This window comes from Lontra canadensis, unplaced genomic scaffold, assembly GCF_010015895.1.
Source record: "Lontra canadensis isolate GAN:19392208 unplaced genomic scaffold, GSC_riverotter_1.0 scaffold8, whole genome shotgun sequence".
Taxonomy (NCBI): domain Eukaryota; kingdom Metazoa; phylum Chordata; class Mammalia; order Carnivora; family Mustelidae; genus Lontra; species Lontra canadensis.
Window position 1 is genome coordinate 1668598 of NW_022631002.1, and position 23682 is coordinate 1692279.

The window sequence follows — 23682 nt, forward strand, 5'->3', positions numbered from 1 at the left end:
ACACGGAGACGGCCTGTCTCTGCTGGGCGCTCAGAGCCCAGGGATGGAGAGACACGCAGCGAGCTCGCCGCCACGGCCCCCATCCCGGCGCAGAAAATACGGAATCTGTGGAGATACAGCAAAAAAAAAAGAGAGAGAAAAGAAAAGAAAAAAACTCCACTTCCTTTTCGGGAGACAAAAAACAGACCTCATACAGTCCACAAACAGCATTTCGAATCAGAGAGAAGGTGTGATGTGGGCGGGGCTTGACGTGCAGAGATTTTCATTTCTCTCCTATCTCAGAGCTCCCCGTACTGTGTCCACAGGGCACTTAAAATCTGTCAAGTGCAACTGAGGAACAGAATTGTGACTGTACATAATTTTAGTTACTTGAATTCAAATGCCGCCCATGACCAGCCGGTGGCCGCCGTGTTGGGCAGCGCAGCTTTCTAACGGGACCTGAGGTATATTACTTGGCTGCCCACTTGAGAGCTGAGGTTTCTGAGGCCCTGCAGACAGGACCTGCGGCCACCTGGGATGTCAACTCCAGCCTCTGGGGGCATCACAAACTCCCTGCCAGCAGGTGACCAGTGCCTCCAAGGGGAGGTGGCTCTGTGTACTGGTCACGTCATTTGATTGCAACAGAAATGGCTGAAAATAAACTTGTTCTGACTCTCACGAGGGATGAGTTTGGGGGTGATGCTGGGTGGGAGAGCATTGGCTTGAAGCCGCCAAAATAGATATCGAAGAAGGAACCCACCGAAATGGACGTGTTTCTATTCCACTTCTAAGTGGATGTCCCCCATCACTTCACCCGTAATTATAGAGGAGTTTACTGACCAGCAGAGCATGCCACTACCAGGAACTGGCACAGCTCGGGGGGCCCTCCCTACCCAGACTCCGGGCTGCTTTCCTGGTCAGCAACCCTCACCCCCACTGCATGTCCAACCGCATGGGCCCAGCCCTCACCCCCAAAGTCTGCGGCTCCCTTGCTCTGCAGAACGGTGTTTGAGAAAGCTCCCCAAGTGCCTCGCTGGGGTGGCTGGGGACAAGACCTCGGCCATCCCACTTAGCTCTTGTCACCAGCTCTATGGAACTTCTGGGAAACGGCCTCCAGGTTTTAATGGGGAAACTGAGGCACGCTTGAGAGATGGTGACTTGCTGAGGAAGAGGCAGGGGTGGAGGGAGTGCTGCTCTCTGATGGGAGGCGGCCCACGGAGGCCCAGGCAGCGCTCGCTCTCGGCTCTTGCCTCCTCTGGTGTCACTTAAAGACAAGGAAAAGGGCCGTCCCCCATCCAGAAGCTCAAGCCCTGAGCTGTTCTGTTTAGGAAAAACCTCACGTTGTGATACCCTCCAGTCGCGCCTTAACGGACGCTTCCAGCCAAAAAAGGCACCGGCTCAGACCTCCCGCAATTTCCGAGAACCCCGCTTGCAGATAACACAGGCACGTGGGTGACTGGAGAACGCGGTCTCTGCGCTGTCCCTCTCCATGGGGACTTTAGGGGCAGAGAAAGGCCGAGGTGTGCAGAGGAGGAAGAGGGGGCTGCAGAGCCCGGGCTCGGTTCCACCCGCCCCGCAGTAACGTCGTGTCCCCACCAGAAACCCAGCAGCAGGTAGGAGAGAACTTTCATCCTCGGTTCTCTTGCTGATGTAAGCCTTGCCTCCGCGTGTGCAGACGGATGCCTTTGTCTCCTGGTAGGTGTTCTCTTTTGTCAGTTATTTTTAAAAGCCAGCGTGAACCCTGGGACGCTGAGACTCTCCCGGGACCCACGCCGAGCCTGGATGCATTGCCCTGAAACCACAAACACCCCGAGAGGAAAGACGTGGCTCTCAGCCCTCAAAGCAACAGTACAAAAAACAAACACAGACGCTCCCTCTCCCTGTTCCAAGTGGCGGCCAGACGCAGAGGTCAAGGTCCGCAGTTTGCGGGACGGACTCTCAGGGCGGCACATTGTGGCCAAGGTCCGTATTGTGGAAACTCTGGCCCAGACTTGAAAGCTCAAAGGCCCCTCCCTGTGCTTTTATGTTATTTTCTCATTTTGTAAAATACAAACGGGTAAGAAGTGCTGGTTCCTGGCAAACTGCCATCCCTCGCTCCCTCCCCTCCCAGGCCGGACCCGAGACCCGAGATGCTCGCTCCTGGTGGCAGCCCCACGCTGCCCCTGCAGACAGAACCCACTGTGAGTTCTAATTCGGATGGCCCCTGCCCACCTCCCTCCTGCACCCCTCCCCCCCAAGTCTGCACCAGCCGGGAGTCTGGACCCCTTTCACCCCGCATCTCCCCGGCCTGGACGTCCAGCTCTCCCACCCACCGCCCTCTGCTCCTCCCTCTCTCTGGAGAAACACCTGGAATACGAGGTCCCCCGAGCCTTCGCCGGCATCCGTCCTGGGGTTCCCGTCCTGGGCGCTTGGCCTCCTGCCAAGAGGCGCCCACCGGCTACATCTCAGTAAACGGCACCTCCACCCCCAGGGCCAAGGCCAGCCTTGGGAGCTCCTTGGAGCTCCTGCCCCTCGCTCCCCACTTCCCAGATAGCCATGGATCGTGTTGGTGGCAGCCCTAGCCCGTTACGGGTTCTAGTTCCACTCGCCGTGCTCCATGGTCCGTGCCGCGGCCCCAGCTACCGCACCTCCGGCCAGAATCGCGCCGGCAGACTCTCGATGCCACCCCTTCTTTCCAGCTCTCCCGGCTCTCGCCTAATCCACTCTCCTAACACATCTGTACCCCAAGCTCCCTGCTGGGTCGACCTCTGAGCGTGGAGTCCTCTGTGCTGGCACTGCCGCCCCACAGCTGTTTGAGTGAGTCCTCCTCTTCCTCCTCCCTGCAGCCCTCCAGCCCTGCGCTTGGATGGCGCACTCATCCTGTCCCTGGTCCACAGCTTGTTTCCCTGCGACCAGGGGTCCTCATCTACCTGCTGACTTGCAGCCCAGAGAAAAGGCTCATCTGGGGAAACGGAGCGAGGAGCGCCGATCCGTGATGCGCAGGGGCTGCCTGCCGTCTCCAAGTCAGCTGTCCGTGCTCTTGCCTCAAGGCCTTGGGCCGTGCTGTTCCCTCTCCTGGGAATGCCCTTCCCCTCCTGGCTCTGCTCGTAAACTTCTATCATGCAAGGTTGGCCCAACTGCCTCCTCTGCAGTGATTCTTTCCTGGGCTCCTCCCCAGAGAACTGACCCTCTCCTCTGTGCTACTGCGTGTCCTACCGATGCGTGTGACAGCAAGAGAGGGAGAGCGTGAAGCAGCATGGAACAGTACGGAGAAGATGTGGAACAGCATGCAACAGACACAGAGCAGCATGGAACAGACACGGAACAGCATGAGGCAGACATGGAACAGCATAACCAGCATGGAACAGACACGGAACAGCATGAGGCAGACATGGAACAGCATAACCAGCATGGAGCATGACGGAGCAGCTAGGAGCGTCATGGAACAGCACGGAAAGCATGAAGTAGCCTCGGTGTTCGGCCCTCACCATAGAAAGCGTTGTGTAGGGTGGGGAACAATATCCTCCCGGAGATTTCTGAAGTGTGGAACTGAAGTCTCACGTCCCCAAATCTACCTTTCTGCTCTGAGTCCTGTACCTGGCTTGGTGTGTGTGGCCTCTGACCAGCGGCCACTGTGCCCAAAACACAGAGGAAGAGCGGAGGACCCTGAGCGAGCAGCTCTGAGAACCGGGACTGCCGAGAGCATGGGTCTCTCCAGACTCCGCAGTTAAGAGAACTACTCGCGAGGTGCGCACCTCAGGCCGGGCCCTGCTTAGCGCCAGACTGGAGGCTGCAGGACGAGTCCTGCCGACAACCCAGGGCAAGGTGGGAGCACGTTCAGTGTGAGAGTCGGCTCGCCTGTGCACCGACCGACACGCAGGCTCTGCTCTCACATCTGCCACCAAGCAGGGAGAGGCCTGGCCCCAAGTCCATGGAAGCCTTAGCATGGATGTCAACAGGAAAAAAGCTCTCCTGTTTCCGCCACACTTAAGATACGTTCACCAACTGTTGCATTGAAGATTAAGGCTGTGTATTTTTTCAATGCCAAGATTATACTCCATCAGAATTTCCTGTGTCAGTTTGGGAATTTTTTTTTCGTAGTAGCATTGAAATAGGGAAACTATTTTAAAGTAAAATCTTCTGATCCTTTTACTACATTCTGGAAATTCAGAGGGGGTCGCCCTACAGGTGTTCCAGGTCCCTGAACACATAAACACAAATCAAAGTTACGGACACCAAACAGCAGGCGCAGAGCTCGGGCTCTACATGCACAACCGCGATTCCATAACGAAACACACAGCTTCCCTGCAATTAACGTCCCACAACCATGGCTCAAACACCTCCAGCCGGCGCGTACCAGTTAGCGTGCAAGACAGTGGGCATATGTCCGTGAACAGGACAGCAAAGCCCATGGGGCCCAGCCCCATCGATGGGAAGGCGGTGCAGAGACAGGGCATGTGATAACCAAGTATGGAATACTGCTAGAGGTGACCAGGGCTCCGTGTCACTCCTGTTCCAGACGCAGGCCCAGTGGCAAAGCAGGCCGTCAGCGCTGGCCGGAAGCATTGGACGCTGGAGACATCTGCATGTGGTTTCTGTCCCCCTGGCTGTCGGCGCCAGAGAACATGGGGAGGTCGAGGATAAGGTCAGGGCACTGACGCGTGGCTCAGAGGATGGGGTTTGCTCTGCTGGCTTGGAGGTCGGGCTAGAGGTCAGGGGAGAAGATGGAGGGACCCTCTCCCGCTTGCAGCTCCGACGGTTCCCACATGGCCTCAAGGTGTGTGATCTACACTTTCGATTGGTCCACACCCCACTCACTTCTAGAACCTCAAAAGGGCTGAGTGCAGTGACACAGATGCACGTGTGGGCCACACTCCTGCGTGGAGAGGGTAGAAACATCCGGGGTCAGACCCTAGCAGGCAGGCGCTGCCCCAGGGGTGTCAGGGAGCTGGGATGGTGTTGGGTTCCAGAGGGCAGAGTCATCGTGAGGCTGCCTGGGTCCTCCTAGCTTCCCGAGTGTGGGGAGCAGAAGCAGCCGGGACCTTCCGGCCACTGTCTGTGTCCACTCGGGATGGGAGTAGCAATGGGAACAGGACCGTCTCCCTGCCACTTTCTTCTCGTGGGCCTGAGCTGGCCGCCGGAGGCAGGCTGACCGCTGGGAGCTGCCTCCTTCCCTACTGCACTCCACGAGCGAGGCAAATTCTGGGTGTGAGATGGCCTGGAGGTGGCTCATCTGAGGAGGGGGGAGACCCTGGAAGCTCACATCTGTGTGTGCAGGTCCCCGACGTGGACGCTGCCCGGTGCAGAACGGCCTTGGTCCATCTGTCCCTCCTTCCACCAGAAGACGATTCTGCCAGATGTGCTCTCCCATCTGCTGGAGGCTGTGGCCCCATCGGCTCAGACGTGCCCACAGGGAAGGCCAGGTCCCCCTCGGAGCCGGGTGCACAGGGACCCACGGGTGCTCGGCCAGACGGGGACCCCGGGAGCGTCATGCGGGCAGGTTAGGCTGGCTCTTCCTGCCCCCGACAGGCAGGCACGACCGGCCAGGTCCGAGAAGGGGCCCCCCTTTCTATAATATCTCAGGGCCGGCTTAGGGCTGCGACAGAGCACGACAGGCGGGGCTCTCCACACCAGGAGTTGGTCCTCGCAGCGCTGCGGAGCCCAGAGTCCACAGTCAGGGCCCGCGTCCTCTGACCGCACGAGGGGCCCCAGCAGCAAGCGCAGTGCCAGAACCACCTCTCCTGGCCTCATGGGACACACAGCCCCGCTCGGCCGCGCGGATGCCCCCCCACGCCCCCAAGAGCGCCCCTGTGGGAGCCAGCCCGCCCCGGCCCCGCCCCGGGAGGCTTCCCACCCGCTCCTCCCACCCACCTGCTCCTCCAGAGAGAAACTGAGTCCCTGGCGTGCGGCAGGCCCTGCCTGGAGCTCCGTTAAGCGCTGGGACAGAGGCCACATCGGAACGCTGGCCCCCGAGTCCGGGCCGTCACCTCCCCTCCTTACTTCAGGCTCAAATGGACGGAACAGGGAACTGACCGTTAGCCATCCTTCAAAGTGGACAGTCCGGGGCATTCGGCATGTTTCGGCCCGGGAGCACACCGAAGGGAACCCGCGACCAGCAGCCATTGCCCCCTCCCACCCTCCCCGGCAGCCGCGGGGACCTTCAGCCTCTACACGTGCGCCCTCCCTGGACACTCCGGGGACCAGAGCCACGCGGCCCGCGTGCCCAGCGTCCATCGCGCAGCTCGACGCCCTCTCGGTTCCGAGCGTCGGCCGCGCGCGCTCACGCCGGCCCACCCGTGCACTGACCCGTGCGCCTGGACTCCCCTCCCTGTCCCTGCTGCGGGAGGCCTCCCGCGCAGTCCAGAGCAGGCGCTCTCCCTGAGCGCACCCACAGGGCCGAGCTCGGGGACAAGCCGAGCGGGAGGCCCGGGCCCAGGGGCCGGTGGTCAGACCCATGCCTGAAACACAGGCCCACGTCCTGTTTTTCACTCGGTTGAGGCGCTTAATGAAAATGTAGCCCTAGGATCTCTCACACTTCACTGCTGTTACTCAGAAATTCCCTGGGGCTTCGGGCCCCCCCTGGAGCCACAAACACTGTGACCAAGTCGGACGGCCTTGCGGAGCACTTGCATGAAACCAGAAGGATTTCTGTGGAGGGACGTCAGGAGTCCTCCCGGGGGTGGGCCACGAGGGAGCCTCCAGGAGCAGCGGGAATGGCGCTGTCCACAAACTAGAAGGATCCAGGTGCTGGTCCGACAGGCGCTGGAGAGCAGGTGGCATGGTGGCCCGTGTAAGGGACACAGTCAGCGTGGCCTGCCCTGCAGCTGGGGCTGGGCCTGGCCACCTCCTGAACTTGCCGGGCCTCATTTCTCCAGCCACAAGCGGGGCCTCACGATGTTCCTGCAGGACAGACATAAAGGTCTGGCCGGGCTAAGCACCCCATGGGCAGCGGCTGTGGGCACACGTGGACCCAGAAACAGAACATCATTTCAGATACTGCTGAGGGCGGGCCCACCTTTTCAAGCGTTAGGAAAAACCAGCAGCTGAGCCCAACAAGAGTGTGGCTTTTAAAAACACATTTCTAGGAGAAGAAAGGACGCTTTCTTTGTGAAAAGGACACAGATATTTCTTGTAAAACTGAGAAGAGGGAGACAGGGGCAGCCAGATGACGTGGGAGGGGGGGCAAGTTTCCACATCAGCAGGGGATTTTCGGGTCAGCTCTTTCATGGGAAAAAGAAGGAGTTCTAAAGAAGAGTGAGGATCTGATAGGCCTGTAAAGGCCCAGGGCCTTGGCGGAGCAGCAGGCAGTCACAGGGCCAAGCCAACAGAGGGTCACATCCTCCCCTACCCCTCCAGTGCTCTGCCCTAATGCAGGTTACTCCGTGGGGGCGGGTGACTGCCATGCTGCGTCCTGGCTTTCCTTGATCTGCTGTGCATGGCTTGTCTCAGTTCTACCCCCCACAAACCCTACTAGTGCCCTTGTTTTACCCATGCAGAAGCTGGGACACACCTGTTGAAGGTTCCTTTCCAAGCCAGGCCACTGGCCAGGCTATGAGCATTGAACCAAGTGTTGTCTGGGGCAGCTCGAAGCGGGGCCACCCAAGAGTACCCCCGGAGTAGGAAGGAAGCCTTTTAAACCCTGGAGACAAATAAACCTCTTGTCTCTTGGAGCCGGGGGTCTGTCCGGGAGGCAGAAAATCACCCTACGTGTGTGGTCTGCAAGTTTTCTTTACCTTCGGGGACAGGAGGCGGCTTGTTTTAGGTGAAGGGTGCTGGCTGACGACTGTGCTGGGAATGATTGTGAAAGACACGGCACGCACGTCTGGTGATCGAAGCGTCGTGAAGCCATCTGACTCTCCCTGGGTGAGGGGGCCACGCTTCTCTTCCCCAAGACTGAAAAATCAGAGTGTGTTGGCAAAGGACAGTTGGAGACAAAGCTAGGGGAGCAGGAAGGCAACCTCCCGTAGACTCCTAGCTTCCCCAGAGAGGAGTCCCAAGCCAGGCTCGGTGTGGGACGGGAGCCAGAACTCAGACGTTGCTCATGTGTGTGCCCCGGAGAGTTTCCTTTCAACCCTGGGGCTCCGTGATGGGAGGACTTTGAAGAGATTGAGAACAGGGGAACCTGGTGGCTCAGTGGGTTAAAGTCTCTGCCTTCAGCTCAGGTCAAGACCTTGGGGTCCTGGGATTGAGCCCCACATCGGGCTCTCTGCTCAGCAGGGAGCCTGCTTCCCCCTCTCTCTGCCTGCCTCTCTGCCTACTTGTGATCTCTGTCAAATAAATAAACAAATCTTTCAAAAAGAGAGAGAGAGATTGAGAACGTGGAAGAAGGGTACGCTCGCTGTGGAAAGCTTAGAAACAACAGGGAAATAGAAGAAAATGTAGGTAACACGCATGCTCGTGCGCATACCAGGAGATAGCTGCTGTCACCAAATCGGGGTTTAAGCCATCAAATTTGCCATTTATAGACACGATCACCACTGCTGGTGATCACTACCGATGGAGTTCTTCTGTGATGACACTGTGCTCATCTGTAGTGGGAACCATGATCCCCACTTAGAGCCTGGGAAACCCAGGCCCAGGGAGCAGCCGGATTTGCCCCATTCCTTGAGCTGGTGGCCCCGTGGATGGGGGACTCAGCAGTGAGTTCAGGGGCCTGCGTGGAAGCCCAAGGATGATGCTGCTGCCATGAAATCTCCCTTTCGTGTCCCCCCAAGTTTATGGAGATAGGTGGCCCCCTAATGATTTGACATTTGTATATGCTGCAGGCGACCCCACGGCGAGTCTACCCATCACCTCACATAGTTACTGGTCTTGTGAACTCAGGGCCCCTGCTGACCACACCATCACCAGCACCAGCACCTCCCAGTTTGAGTCTTCTGGCTCCTTTTGCCCCTTCCCCCGCCCCTCCCCACTTCCCGTTTCCTGCACCCCACAACTTGCCACCAAGAACCTGAACCTCAGGGCCACTCTGGAGATGACAGGATGGTGCTCAGAAAGAAAGCAGGGATGCCTAGTGGCTACGACATTAGCCCAACGTCCAGCCCATCTCCCAGCAGCTGGGGCGGGGTGGGGGCTTGTGATAGGCTCTCTTCTCCCCAGATTGGCCCCAGGGCCTCTGGGATCCCAAACAGGAGAGAGAGAGAGGCTGCCGCCTAAAAGGGGGTCGTAATTTCCAAGACTCACCACAGGTGTGGCTCTGCTGTCCCGGAAGCTCGGTGTCCGCTTCCCTCCAGGGTGGTTCCGATTCTTGGAAGCCAGTCCTCCCTGTTCCAAGAGGCCCTGGGAAATGCTCCTCCCCAGAAGAGGCACTGGCCTCGAGGCCTGGTTACACCCCCTACCTGAGAAAGAGCAACAGCTCTTCCTCCAAAACGGCAGGTCTCCCAGATCTCAGAAAAATAGAAGGGGAGACCCAGCTCAGCCAGAGCACGTCAGGAGTCCCCCCCATGCAGCTTTGGAATGTTACATCCCATCCCCATCTTCCATAAATCAAGGCTAGATTGTGCCAGGGAAAGATTCTTTCACACCCTGACGTCCGAGGGTTCCACAGTGTGTCACTGGTGGACACGGCCGCATTTACCAAAGCAGGTCTGTCAGCTGTTTGGTTTCTTTCCAATACTGGCCATTAGGTTCCAAAGCCATAATAAACAGCCATGGAGCCAAAACACAGCTCGGTCTTGACTTCCGAAGAGAAATTGCCAGAAGCGGGATGACCAGGGAGAGGGCATAGGCTTGAAGGCTTCTGGTGGAAACTCCCGAGAACCTTCCTCTGTAGAAATATGTTCAAGAGATCCTCCCCTCCAGCGCTCATGAGAAGAAAGGGCACGGCTTTTAGTAAATGAGCAGCTAGCGCGGGTTGGCCCTGAAAAGACCGCTGTTGGGTAATCTGTGGGAGAAATGGGTCCTTAAGGACACTGCCAGTAGATGGCACTCTTGGCTAAGATTTTAGAGTCTGATTTCGGGGGGGGGGGGGGGGGGTCAGAGCTTTTCAGACCGTTCAACAAGCCGAGGGGAGCTCTGAGACACAAACTTGTCCGGAGCAGATTGGCAGGAAGAAATCAGGGACATTATCATATGGAAACCAATCGTAGCAGCGGGCCCCTGGGGTCCCCGGGTGCTGGAACGCAGCTCATGAAGGTCTCCCGCATCTTTTCCGGAGCCCCGCACCCAAGCCCCCTGTGCCTCCCCCATTAATTCTCATGCCGGGAAAGCGGCACTAGACCGGTCTGTTTCCTCCCGACCAGCATTCCAGGTTCTGGCAGCGCCGGTCGGCTTATCACAGCTGCCGCTTTACAGCTCCACGTGCGGTTATCGATCAGCTCTCTTGTTGGAGGACACCCTCCAGGTCAGGTGCCCGGAGTTCAGGGCAGTGCCCGACCCCGAGGACACTTTGCAGGTGTCTGCCGTGTGAGCACAGGTGAGGTGCTTGGGGCCTTGCCTTCCTTGAGAAGCTGTCATCCATCCCGAGATGGTCGCCTTTGCCACCATGGGTGACTGGGACAGAAGGTGAACGCCCGTCTAGAGGTGAGTAACCCACAGGAAGGGTGGCAGAGGGGCTCGGGGTCCTCAGCAGGACAGTCCCAGCCCACTCACCTGTCAGACAAGTTACATAACCCGGCCCAGCCTGTTTCTCAGCTATAAGACTGCTCTAGTCACAATGTGCACGAGAGGCCTCAGCTCAGCGCCCGGGGGCTCCCATGGGCTGGGGAAGTCTGCGGGGCCAACGGCAGCCGGGCCCTCCTGCTCTGGAAGGACAGCTGAAGGGCAAGAACAGCAAGATCGTTTTTTGTTTTCCGTAGGCCACGTCAGACATCTTGCCTGTTAGCAGTTGTGCGGTGACCCTTCGGCTGCCGGGATTTCATTTGGTTCCAACACTGCTCACATTCAGCTGCGGCTGGGGGTCCGCTGGGGGGCCCGGTGTAGAAGGCCCAGAGTGATGCGCCGTGTCCCCGAGGACGGGACTCTCTGCTCTTTCCCTGTACCCGTGTCAGCGTAATGAGCGAGAGTTCTGGATCCTTTCCGGCTTCCAGGCCCCAGGGTGACTGGTCACTGGGAGACCTTGCACCCATTTTCAGCTTTGTAAACTAAAGATCAAAGGGCCTGCACCCTACAGCCTGCCGGACTTGGGGGCAGGGTCCTCAGGGGGTCCTTCCAGGAGTCTCCAGTCAGTCAGTCTCCGTGAGCTTACGCATACGCAGATCTCTAGCTCCCTACTTCCAGAGCTGTGCCCCCGAACGCTGCTCTTTGGCAGGGAGAGTCCCCTTAGGAGAAAATGGCAATTGGCCCAGAAAGGAGCTCGGCCCGTGACTCAGTACCCCAGCGGCCTCCTGGACTCCCAGCTTCCCCGGGAGGGCCGGTTCTGAACGTCCTCGTACTGCCCCGGTCCGCAGGAGGAGCAGACCGGGTCGGGATGGAGGCGAGAGGGGCGGGGACATCACCTCGGCCCCGCGCGCCCCACCGGGCCTGAGCGCCTCCGCACGGCGGGCCCCGTAGGAGCCGCCCGCACCCCGGCTCCCAGCCCGGGTCGCGGGGCCAGGATGCCGCTCGAGCAGGTGCGCGCCGGCGCCGCGGGGGCGGGGTTTGCGCCCTCTAACCGCCAGGCAACGGCGGCGGGGCGCGGGGCGCGGGGCGGGGCCTGCGCCGGCGGGAGGGCGGGGCCTGCGCCGGCGGGGCGGGGCGGGGCCTGAGCTGGCGTATAAAAGCGCCGGCGGGCCTGCGCCCTGACGCAGCGGCCGGCAGCCGCGCAGGGAGCGGGTCTTCGCTGGGCGGCGGCGCGCGCCTCGTGGTCGGCCCGGCCGGAGGCTCGGCGGCATGGCAGGCGCCGGCCCAAAGCGGCGCGCGTCCGCGGCGGCCGCGGCGGCCGAGGAGGAGGAGCGGCAGGCGCGGGAGCGGATGCTGGCGACGCGGCGCGCGGACGGCGCGGAGGGCGCGGAGGGCGTGACCCTGCAGCGGAGCATCACGCTCTTCAACGGCGTGGCCATCATCGTGGGCACCATCATCGGCTCGGGCATCTTCGTGACGCCCACCGGCGTGCTCAAGGAGGCGGGCTCGCCGGGGCTGGCGCTGGTGGTGTGGGCCGTGTGCGGGGTCTTCTCCATCGTGGGCGCGCTCTGCTACGCGGAGCTGGGCACCACCATCACCAAGTCGGGCGGCGACTACGCCTACATGCTCGAGGTGTACGGCTCGCTGCCCGCCTTCCTCAAGCTCTGGATCGAGCTGCTCATCATCCGGCCGTCCTCGCAGTACATCGTGGCGCTCGTCTTCGCCACCTACCTGCTCAAGCCGCTCTTCCCCACCTGCCCGGTGCCCGAGGAGGCCGCCAAGCTCGTGGCCTGCCTCTGCGTGCGTGAGTACGGCCCGCGGGGGCGGGGGCGGCAGGGCCCGGCCAGCCACGTGGGTCGCGTCGGTCCGTAGACACGTCCTCGTGGGGCTGGGGCGGTGAGTCAGCGGGGCCCCTGCCCCGGCCGCGGGGGTGGTGGGGGTGAGGGCGGGGGGGGCGCGTTCCACTTCCTCACCTCGTCCCTTCACGACTCCCTTCCCCTGCCTCGTGCGAGCGTCCGCGCGTGTCCCGTCCGCGCTCCCCGGGGCCGACCGCCCAGCAGACGCTGCAGTTAGAGGGAGAAACTCATTCATTCCTGCTCCGGAAACCGGCCGGTCCCGAGTCGGCAAGGGCTGGCGCGTCCCCAGCCAACGCTCGTGTAGGCAGCAGCCTCGACGTAGCCACCGCGGGGTCCGGGCTGCGCATTCACTTTGTGTGGGATGGGGGTGCAGGGTGGGCCTGGGGGTCCGCAGTCGGGCTGAAAAACAGCCCTGCTCGAGTTCCTCACCTTGGGCATGGTCTGGGTGTGTCGGAGGATACGGTGGGGGGGGGGTATGAGTGCTCAGCAAAACCCGTTGTCTTGTGGGATTTCAGGAAAAAATCGTTTGTACCAAACATCATGTGGTTTTCTTCTCTTTGGCTGTTGGCGCCTTTTATGCCTGCCTCCCCTTGGCCGGCTTCTGTGGAGCCTTGCCGGATGGAAGCATCCTGCTTTCAGAGCTGCCACCGATGCGAGGGTTTCCTGGATGTTCTTAAGTGCCCACAGGTCCAGAGCCCGCAGGCTACGTTCAGGGTTGGGGTCCTGGCCGCGAGACTGGGGGACTGTGCGCTTACTAGGAGTGGCTTCTGATGGGCAGTGGCTGCTGGTGCTGTGGGGATTCTGCGGTGTGTGGGCCGAGTGTCCCGCACGAGCCACACTGTCCTGCGGGGCAGGCCCGCTTCACGAAGTGCTGGGTCCAGAAGGCAAAACCCAGTGCGGTTCCCCTTGGCTGCCTGACATGGCGCGCTTTCCGGAAAGAGACCCTGAACAGAGCAGCCATGCGGGGGAAGGAGCGTTATTTGCCTTTTGGGGGGCCGTCTCAGGATGTGGATCTCGGCTTTAAAAAACACAAAAACGTTTGTCCAAGTCTAAGAGGTCCATCTGCTCGAGGACAGAAAGGCCTGTGGTTTCTTGTGGGGCTTTGAGATGAGGGTTTTATGGGATGACACATTGGTCTGGAAAGGGAAAGACCCTCTACAGGCAGGATGACTTTTCTTGATACGATTATAATAATCGCGTGTCAATATGATTTAGCGTTTGTGGGCCCAGTCTGTGGTGAAACAGATAATGTCTCTAAGGGCCTGTCCTCTCTCCAGTCTTTAAAAGAAAGTCCCTTCTTAAACTTTCAGGTTTAAGTAGATGGCAGAGGGACTGCAGTGAGCTCAGCGCCCCCCCCCCCCCCCATGTCACTGTGGCACTGCTGGGCCTGGCCAGGAGTCCTGTCAACGGCGCCCCTGCCCCTGGGGGCCGTGAGGGCAGCTGAGGTTTTCCATGTCCTCATCAGTCTTTGGGGCTCTTCTTCCCTGAACCGCCTTGGGAGTGTGTCCAGTGTGTGTAGGTGTGGGTGGCTCTCTCTGGTGGAAAGAGGACTTTCAGTTACAGAAGGGGACTCCCTGTCTGCCAGGGTGAGTGCCCGTCTAGAGCCTCACCGTCTGGAAAGAGAGGCCAGTCCAAGCCTCGCAGAACTCGGAGCTGCCTGGCACAGGTGGCTCTAAGTTGAGCACGGAGAAAGGTTCTGGGTGTCCAGGGAGGCAGGCCCGCCCTTGTAGGGCCTCTGAGGAGGCAGTGAAAAGCCACAGAGAGTTTCTGAGTGTCCTCCAAGTATCCCGCAACGGCTGGGTTCTAGAAGTTCTCCCCAAGGAGAGGAGGGGCACTCTGCTCCACTCTCCGCCTCGAGCCCCCCCCACCCGCTGCAACAGTGCGGGCCCAGGCTCCGTGGTGCACCGTGGGAGGGCCTGGTGGCCTGCCCCTTTGGTGCTGTGTCGTGGGCACTCGAGCAAAGTTCTCAGGTTTGCTGGTTGGTCTTTTCAGTGCCCTGGACACAACCCAGCACAGTTTTGGCTTCCTAAAAAGTGCTGCTGAGGAACAGGTTGGCTTCGGTGCTTGGTGCGGTCCTGCTGGTAGTATGTGCGGGCATAAAGCCCTTTTCTTGTAGGTCTTACCGCAACAACCACCATGAGGCCCTCGTGTGGCTCTGGTGTTGCCCAGTGCATGGAACGGTGAGAGAGACTTGCTCTGTCAGTCTTTTTTTTTTTTTCTTTTTTTTTTAAAGATTTTATTTATTTATTAGACAAATCACAAGTAGGCAGAGAGGCAGGCAGAGAGGAAGAAGCAGGCTCCCTGCTGAGCAGAGAGCCCGATGCGGGGCTCGATCCCAGGACCCTGAGATCATGACCTGAGCCGAAGGCAGAGGCTTAACCCACTGAGCCCCCCAGGCGCCCTTGCTCTGTCGGTCTTGATGGCTGTGTGGGATCTGGCACGAGACCAGGCTTACCTTCTCCCTAAACAAAAACTTGGTAGCGTTTGCTTGCACCTGAGACGATGGGGGCTTTTACTTTCGGGCAGAAGTCGCTCAGACTGGAGTTCGGATTCTCGCCAGCCTCAGCTGCTGTATCGAGGTCACTCCTACTCCAGACGCAGGTGTCAGGCCGGTGGCTGCGGACGGGTGGGCGCCTCCCCTCCTCTGCCCTCTCCCCCACCATTGGGTGTGGGTGTGTCTGAGCCCCCTGGGACAGCCGCCACTTGGACCCGCCACGTGCATGTAGAGCTCAGGGTCTGCTGGTGGCTCTGGGTCCCTTTCCGGCTAGGGTCCGGAAGGCCCTTCTCTCTGCCTTCTTGTGGGAGAGAGACGGGGGTTGCAAGGGTCCCCTACCCCACCATGCCCGTGGATTGGGCAAATCCATGTGGGGCAGGGGTGAGTGTTCCGCCGGGGACCTGTGAGCCAAGATGGTTTCCAGCTGGTGTCAGGGAGAGCCTAAGCTCTGTGTGGGAACAGACCTGGTCTGCTTCGGGAAATCTGCTTGGGCCTCAGCGGAGTTTCCACATCCGTGAGATGGGGATGGGTCACAGCTCTGCCTGGCGAACGTGGGAACTCTCGGCCACGGCGTGCGGATCGAGCGCGGCACACGTGGCTGCCTTTGTTCCCAGCACCACGCTCTGTCTGCTGCTCACCTTTCGTGTCTTGAGCTGCCCTCGAACTTGTTGTTTTCCAGTCTGGCAAAGAGCGGGAGAGCGAGAGAACGGAGAGAAGGCAGGAAGAGCGGTGCGTGAATGCCAAGGTCTCCCTCTCGGGCTGGGGTCTGAGCTGTGACATGCCTGGCCCACAAGGAGTCCCTTCCTCCCTTGGGAACAGGAGATTGGAGGTCCCGATGGCAAGGGGCATGGATCAGGGACGGGTTTGGCTGGCCATGGGTTGGGGCCAGCCGACGTGAGGGTAAGTCAGTTGGGGTGATGATCAAAGTGGGAGGGGAGCCCAGGGCCTACCCCCCAGTCTTCTGGTTGACCGGCTGTCCTCCATCAGGTCCAGGCGGTGCCCACTCCGGGGGCTGCAGGGTATCCACACAGTGTGTCTGCCACTATACGGCCTGGTCTCGGGCATCTGAACATCTGCCCACCGCTAGGGCTGGGCCCATCTCTGCCCAACCAGTGAGGCTTCTGGGTGTTTGCACGTTGCTCGCGACCCTGGAGTCACAGCCGTGAGCTAAGTGCAGACAACGGCCCAGTCATTAGCACAGAAATCTCACTTTCCCAGCCAGACACGAACGTGCTCGGGCCACTGGAGCAAGTCACGCTGGGTCACGGGACTGGAGCTCAGCCCCATGGGGTCCTTCACAAGAGCGCGTGACTTCGAGGAAGCGCGAGATGCTGGGTGGGCATTTCTAACGCTTCTCGCTCTGGGTCACGGACCCCTTTGATAATCCGATGGAATGTGCAGACTGCCCAGAAACGCGTTCCAGGCGTATTAACTCCTAAGTGCGCATCATCATGGGGTTCTCACACCCCTGCCCCCCCAAGGGTGGCAGAAATGGATCTGGCATCTCCTGGCTGCCTCTCATCACATGTTCCTGCCCCAGCCTTTGAAAGGAGTGTTGCCATCCTTCTCGTATGGCCAGGGAAACTGAGGCAGCGGTGGGCTGAGAGCCCACTGTGCATGCTGACCCGCCTTTTGTCATGGTGTGTAGGGACACATGGCCCCATCTTGGGCAGGAGTGGCGAATGGCAGGACCCTGGGGTGGTGTCGGTCACCAGGTCCAGGCATCCGGTCAGCCAGGGTAAGGAGACGTAGGGACTTGAGGTTTGTCCCATGGAGTCTTTGGGGTGTGCTTGTATCCTGACCGGGGTGCCTGACTGCCCCCCCCCGCCATGCACAGCTGGCCAGGGAGCCTTTTATCTTTCCTTCTCGTTTCCACCCAGATCTTTCTCTTGCACAGGAGCTTCTAGGGCAGGGGAGGCCCACCGCTGCCCCACAGCACATGCCCCTTCCCATGACTACCTGGATCGCCAGTCCCTGTTTGCCTTCTGTGACCCACAGCAGGTGCTGGGACCCAGGGACTGCTGGGGGTGCGACCTCCCTGGGCCCTCTCTGCATTGCTGGCCGGGCGCTGCCCAGGGCACACTTGTCCCCAACACTGGGCTTTGTCCCGCGCCCTCCCAGCCGGCCTCCAAGCACCCGTGTGCCTAGGGAGGCTCACAGTGTGAGAGGTGCCTTTCCTTCCAGACGCCTGTCCAGGCGGACCTCCCTCCCTCCCCGCGGGAGAATTTTTGGGGGCCACGCCCGCCCCTCCCACCGCTTGAGGCACGGGCACCACCCTCCCTTCTGGGCCCTTGGAGCTTGGTCCTCGCAACTTGATCCTGCTCTGAGTTCCTCTGACCTTGGCTGCTGTCTGGCGTCTTTCCCTACTGAGACCCGGCGGATTGTCCGTGGTTGTCTGTGAACTCACAACGTGGCCAGTCCAGCTCTGAGGCCACTGCAGGGAAACGGACCTGAAGTCCACCGTGACCTTGTGGCCAGCCTCATGCTTTGTCCGTGTCAGTGTTTGCTGCCAGGGCTGGCACGGGGTTTGGCGCTGGGCACAGACACGCTCATATCCTGCCTGAGTTACCTGGGCTGCTGCAGAAGGCCTGGGTGGGGCTCTAGGCCCTGTCCCTGTCCCCGGACTACTCTGAATCCCTTGGGCTGTGTGACAGGGCGGGTGCTTAGCTTCCCTGGACCTGTGTCTCAGAGCAGAGCAGGGGTGCACGGGTCACGTCTCAGAGGGCGTATGAGTTGGTTATCTCCTCACTGCCGGGACTAGTGACAGAGGAACTGTCTGGACATTGAACGGGACAGGGCACTTGCACCTATAGGGGGAACAGTGGACCGGCTGGGGGCCCAGGAGCTGTGGCCCTGTGAGGTGTAGCAGTGGGTAGAGACGGGGCTTAGCTGGAGCTGCCCCTGATCTGGGCACCCTCGTGTCACAGCCCTGGGATAGGGGGTGTCTCCTGCAATTATCTTAGACCCCCTGGAGCTAAGGGAAAGGACCCAAGGACCTGGGATGGGTGTGGGGGGAGGACAGCTGGATGGGGCCTGAGCAGAGCATGTGTCCCCCTCAACACCCGGAGGCCATCTGCTGGCTCGCCCTGAGGGGGACCAGGGTCAGGGGTCTGGGGAGGAAGGGAGGCCCAACCGCAGTCTGGTTAAGGAGCTTTCATCCCGGTGGATGGGTGAGGTCATCACTGTGAAGACAGGGAGTTTGAGGACCTGTGTCCGGCCTGGTCGTCAGGGAAGGGGGCCCCTGACAGGGAGCTGTTTCCAGAACATGAAGGGAGAGGGCTTGGGAAGCCTCACTGTGGTTCAGCCGCGTGTGGTCTGCGTGAACAGCCCATGCTCGGGTGTCAGGCCTGGGGGTACACACCGGGCCCTGTCCTGCGGCCTCCTTACCTGGGAGGAAGGAGACGTGTGTGAACACATTGTCTAGCTCCGGTCAGGCCCTGTCATGTAATGGGGGGCATGCCATGGGGGCACCCACCCAGGACGCTCTTGGCTGCCCCTCTCCTGGGCACGGTCCGTGCAACGCCAGCACAGCCCGCATGAGAAACTCTTCCATCCAGAGAGCAGCAGACGCTGGAGGGACAGCCTGCTTCGGACCGGGGCCGGCGTCCCCCGACCCACGCGGCCCCTACCCTTCGGAGGGCGCTCGGTACACAGGCATCACGTGTGTGCACGTGGCGGGTGGGTCCCTGGGGGATGTGCCCCCTCCCCTCGGTAAGCAGCAGAATCACCCGGTTGGGAGGACTGATGGCCAGGCTCCCCAGAGCTATAAGGTCAGAGCGCGGCGTGGGCTGGGGAGCAGGATCGAGTCCTGGCCGGGGCTCCAGAACACAGGAGGGTGACTGGGGAGACCTGAGCCTTCTCTCCGCACTCCCTGGGCCATGTGACTTCCAGTGAGTCAACCTCTCTGAGCTCCATTCTCCCAACTATCTGATGAGGCTAGATGCTTCCCTGCCCTCTTAGGCTGTGACCACAGCGCGTTTCCCTCCGTTTTCTTCTGCGGGAGAATGACTAGAGGTGCAGGGTGGATGGCTGGGGGTTTCCAGGCCCCCGGGGGGCCCCAAAGCACCGAGTTTCCCGCACAATAGCCTGGTCTGTCCTGAGCCGATCTGCACAGTCGTCAGTGACCAGCTGATGGGGGGCTGGACAGTGAGTTCGCCTGTTCTTCCCACCCTCCCCCCGCAGCATGTCAGCACACGGGCGTCACTTCAGAGCCAAGGGGGGGCTACCCTCCTGGCTGTTCTTGCGGCAGGGGTCCCCAGGGACCTCCCTGTTCTCCAGGAATTGTGCCTAGAAAAGCCGATAAAGTGAGACGCCGCTCTCTGCCGGGGGTCTCCTGCTCGCCCCAGGTCTCGGGGGGTTGGCAGCTTTCCGAGCTGACTAAGCCTGCCCCTCGCTGGTGTGTTTTGGCGTGAGCTCGCCAGCCCCATTCCTGATGCGTGCCAGCACCCGCGCCCCAGGGCCTGGTGAACTCCTTGGTCAGATTAAAAATGGGAGGAAATGTGGAGATGCACGTTCCAGGGCGGGTCCTGGGGAATTTGAAAACGGGACGCAGGCCTGTCAGCAGTTTCTTTCCACGGAGAAGCGGGGAGTCTACACGATGTGGGGGGGGCGGCCTGAGAGCCGGAGTCCCGCCTCCATGGAGGGGCCGCGTCGGCCTCTCCCCCCGCAGCCAGCGACCTCTTGGCAGAGAGAGCCTCGGGCCCTATGGGAACAGCTCCCTGCCCTGGGTGGGTCTCGAGCAGGGCTCTCCACCTCAACTGGCTCCGTGTTCTAGCACGTTCCAGAGCTGAGGTAGGCCTGTCAGGCGGTTTGGGGTCATGCGCATTCCTTTTCTCAAAATCGCCCTCCGGTTCTGCAAGTGGGATCTTTGTGGGGATCTCTGGGCCCGCAGCCCTGGCGTCCCAGGGCAGAGTTAGGCATGCGGACTCTCAGACTGGCCAGTCGGAAGCTCTAGGGTGCCCCCCCATCCTGCGAGGCCCTCAGGGGCCAAGGGCGTCAGGTGTCCGGGGAGGGGGAGATGCTATCTACCCTGGAGACTCCGGCAGAGTCAAGGCGGGACCTGAAGGAGGAGGTGATCACGGCCCCCAGGTGGCCTGTTGGGAGGGGGGCTCGCTCAGAGGACATGTGCACCTGTGAGGGGCAGAGGCCAGGTGCTGGTAGACGACCCCCACCCTCACTGAGCCCCCGTGAAGCTCTGGGCCCCTGCGTGTGCTGAGGGGGTGGGGGTGAGGGGGGCTGGGGGTTGGGATATTGTTCTCTCTGGCTTACTCATGACCTTCTCCTGGTGTGCTTGACATCAAGCCAGTAGGGGGAGGGTTAGGCCTGCTCAGAGGGCGGCGAACCCCACAGTGCACGGCTGGAGCTCACGCACCACCCTCGTTAACCACGGTCCTTGCTAACTCTGGTGCCAGGGTCCACACGGCCCTGAGGAAGCGCAGCCTGGGGCACTGGGCCCGCTGCAGCCCTCAGCGTTTCACCCTCAGTTGGTGTGGCTTTTTTGTGTTTCATTTTGGTGTATTTTTTTTTCTTTTTACTTCTTTTATTTTTATCTTGAAAATTTTTGTTTGGTTTTGGTGTTTTTAAATGAAAACAGGCTCCCCTTGCATTTCAGCCGTCCCCCTTGGGTGAAACAGCCCAATGAGTACATTTAACACGAGGCTGCTGTCCAGGAGTCGGGGCTCTGGCGGGTGATGGGGTCCCTGGGGCAGCGTCCAGAGGTGAGAGGTCAGATGGGAGGTGGGGCCGGGCTGGGGGAGGGAGCCTCCGAGTCCTGCCCTGGTAACGGTCTTCCCAGAGGCAGAGGCCAAGAGGATGCTGGTGACCTGTGTGCTGGTGGAGAGTATGTGCGCCCCCGCCCCTGCTCAGGGCACCTTCTTCTGTGCCCCCAACCCCGTGCCTTTGTGACATCAGCAGCTTGGAGGCTCCACCTGGGACAGGGAAGCAGGGAGCATGCAGGGTGTCCCGAGTCACATCCAGCACCACCGGTGGCAGGACACCCCACCCTCGGGGTTGGGGAGCGTCCCGGAGTGCTCCCTGAGGGGACCCTGGGAAGAACAGGTTGGGGGGCCAGAGCCCAGGGCCCAAGTGGCCCTCTGGGGATGTGCACCCCCGGGTATGCAGGCAGGAATTGCAGCAGACATCGCCTACTCCGCAAGCCTGGAGCTCGCACCAGCGTCTCCCTGTGACCAGGTGTCCCGTGCGGCTGTGGGGTCGTCCTTCCCTCCCTGGGCAATGCTACCCACCGTTGAGGTGCAGGAGGAGCCCCCCCGAGACCCTGGCTCCTTTGCTGAGGTTGAGCTGGTGCTCCTGCTGGCCAGCGAGGTGGCCTGCGTCGCAGCAGGACGAGGACAGGATAGACACACACGTGAAGGACAAGGGCCCAGTGCAGTTCGTGGACCGGCCGCCAGGCCCAGCCTGATCCTGGCTGTCCTCAGCTGCCCAGAGCTTCCTTATCTCCCCAGGCCTGGCTGTCAGCATGCGCGAGCACAGCCCCGCTTATCTGGGGGTGCCCGCGTGGGGAGCCTTCCCAACGGCACCTCTGCCCCTGTCGGCCGGCCTGCTGGGGCCGGGCCCTGTGGCCGCCTTCCCGCTGCCCACTTGTGGGACACAGGCCCTGGAGGGCTGCGCGTCCGTGAGGACAGTGGCCATACCGCTGACCCTTGGCACGTCCTCCCCTTACACCCAGGGTCCCAGCGTCCCCACCAGATACCCGGCTGCAGCCCCCCCTTCTGCAGGTGTCCGGTCCTCAGGCGGGGCAGCTGAGATGCACAGCCAGCAGCGTGGGTCCCTGAGGAATGCGTGTGTTTACTTCAGATTGTGTCTCGTTTTGAAACTTTTTAAGAGAGGAACGCCATGGAGAATACTAAAGCATTTGTTTATTTGTCAGCGAAAGTCAGGGAACTTTAAAGTTTCATCAAATACTCAGTTTTTCTTTTTATGAAAGAAATGGATGTTACAAGGTAGCTTTGTTCTGTGAGCAGGTCCCTTCCCCTCCCGCCTGCAGCCCGCCTTGCCTTGCCTGTCGGTGACCTGGGTGCTTTCAATGTGACCTAGAGCTGTGTGTGTGTGTGTGTGTGTGTGTGTGTGTGTGAAGAGAGGCTCTCCGCGCCTGCCGGGCCGGCTGGGGAAAGGTCAGGTGTGGGCACGGGCAGGGCGTGCACCACGCATTCCTGATGGAGGGGCAGTGGCGTGCAAGCGGAGGGACCCTGGGCCTCTGTCCTGCTGCGGTGACCGCCGAGACCAGGACAGCAGTAGCGGGCACCGCGGTAGGACTGACTGTGAGCCGGGAGCTCCGGGCAAGCCTGTTTTACTTCCTGGAGCCGGATTTGTCACTTGTGAAATGGGGAAAGGGGTGGGAAGACCCCAGAAGAGCAGGGGCGGCGTGCAGGGCTGTCCAGAGCTGTGCCCACGTGCCGCTGCCAGGAGACCAGCCTGCCAGGAGCCGCATGGGGCAGGGTGTCCAGCCTCCCCAGAGCACTGTCTCCCCGCGCTGCTGGGCCACACCTCCCCCACCGGCCCTGCCTCCCTGGGGCGTGAATGGGGGAGTGATGCAACCCGGCGTGGCCGCCTCCTGCCGGAAGTGCATTTGCATCTGCGCAGAGTGCTCGCCACCTGTGCCTGGCGAGGGGGCCCGGGGCCTCTGAGCCAGTACTGGCACACTCCCCCCATAAGGAAATGTGACGCTGTCTCAGAAAACCCCGGCCCTGCTCTCTCGCTGTGCTGAGGCTCTGGGAATCCGGTGGCAGGAAGGCATGGCCCCAGCCTGGGCTTGCCCTCCCAGGCCCTTCCATGCCGGATCCCAGCCATGTGGCCAGAGGAATCAATGAGCACAGGACTGAGCGCTCCCCTGGAAGCCGAGGACACGGGAGTCCCGCTGCTTCTCCCCCTGCCCTCCACCGTGATGACCGTGGGGCTGCCAGATAGACCGCAGAGACCTCGGTCTCAGTCCTAGGTCTGCCCCTACCATGTTGGGGGCAGGGGGCCACTCTGAGCCTCCGTTTTCTCTTCTGTGTGGAGAATGGCAGTGCTGACGTGGCTGGTACAGGACAGCCATCTCCCTGCTGGTTCTGAGGGCCTGGACCGAACACTCCTGGGGCCACACTGAAGGTCCCCCGGGCCGTCTGCCCCATGCACACTTGAGCCTTTCCTGGCCAGGCTCAGCTCCTCCTTCACCCCTGTGGTGTGGACACTGAGTCTGGAGCCCCACCTCCCTGCGGCAGCTCCTTTTACTACAGGGCCTGGGAGGGGCGGGTGCAGACCACGGCCCAGGAACCCGGGGCTCCTCCAGGGTCCACACCGGGCTCAAACATCACTGCTCTTCGATGCCCTGCCCAGCTCAGGGCACTCCTGAGTGTGTCAGCTCTGGAACGGCAGTGGCCGGTGCCGGACTCCACTCAACGTCAGTGAGAAGCACCGTCTTGGTGGCCGTTGCATCAGCCAGAGCCGGGCAGTGAGGAACGAGGCTGGGGGGGGGGGCGCTATTAAGGCGTCAGTTAATTTCCTGGAGCAAAAAGCAGGTGGCAGGGTGAAGCACCCTGGGACAGTTCCTGTTTTCTTCTACCTGAGCTGTTGGATCTTACCCACTCATTAGGGCGGATTTGTTTCTTTGGCCTTAATTGCTCTAACTGTAAAATTTCACTAGTTCACTGTAGTCGGGGAAGAAGCCCCCTGGGGTCCGCCAGTCCTGGGCGGGTTCTGTGTTGGGAAGAGAAAAGATGTGCAGACCTTTCCGGCGCTTCTTACCTTAACTGCAGCCCTTGGAGAAGCAGTGGGTGTGGGGGGGCTCGTAGAGGGGCCCTTCCGAGGTCCAGGCCCTGCGGGTTAAAGTCACAGGAC

At 60.8% G+C, this 23682-nt stretch overlaps 1 protein-coding gene across 1 annotated transcript in view; it reads left to right on the forward strand.

Moving 5' to 3' along the window:
* The first annotated feature begins 11766 nt into the window (after positions 1-11766).
* The window catches only part of SLC7A5 (solute carrier family 7 member 5), a 29852-nt gene continuing 17936 nt past the window's right edge, over positions 11767-23682 (forward strand). The window contains exon 1 of the mRNA XM_032853791.1: positions 11767-12301. Within this exon, the coding sequence (XP_032709682.1) occupies positions 11767-12301 (535 nt within the window). The remainder of the gene's footprint in view (positions 12302-23682) is intronic.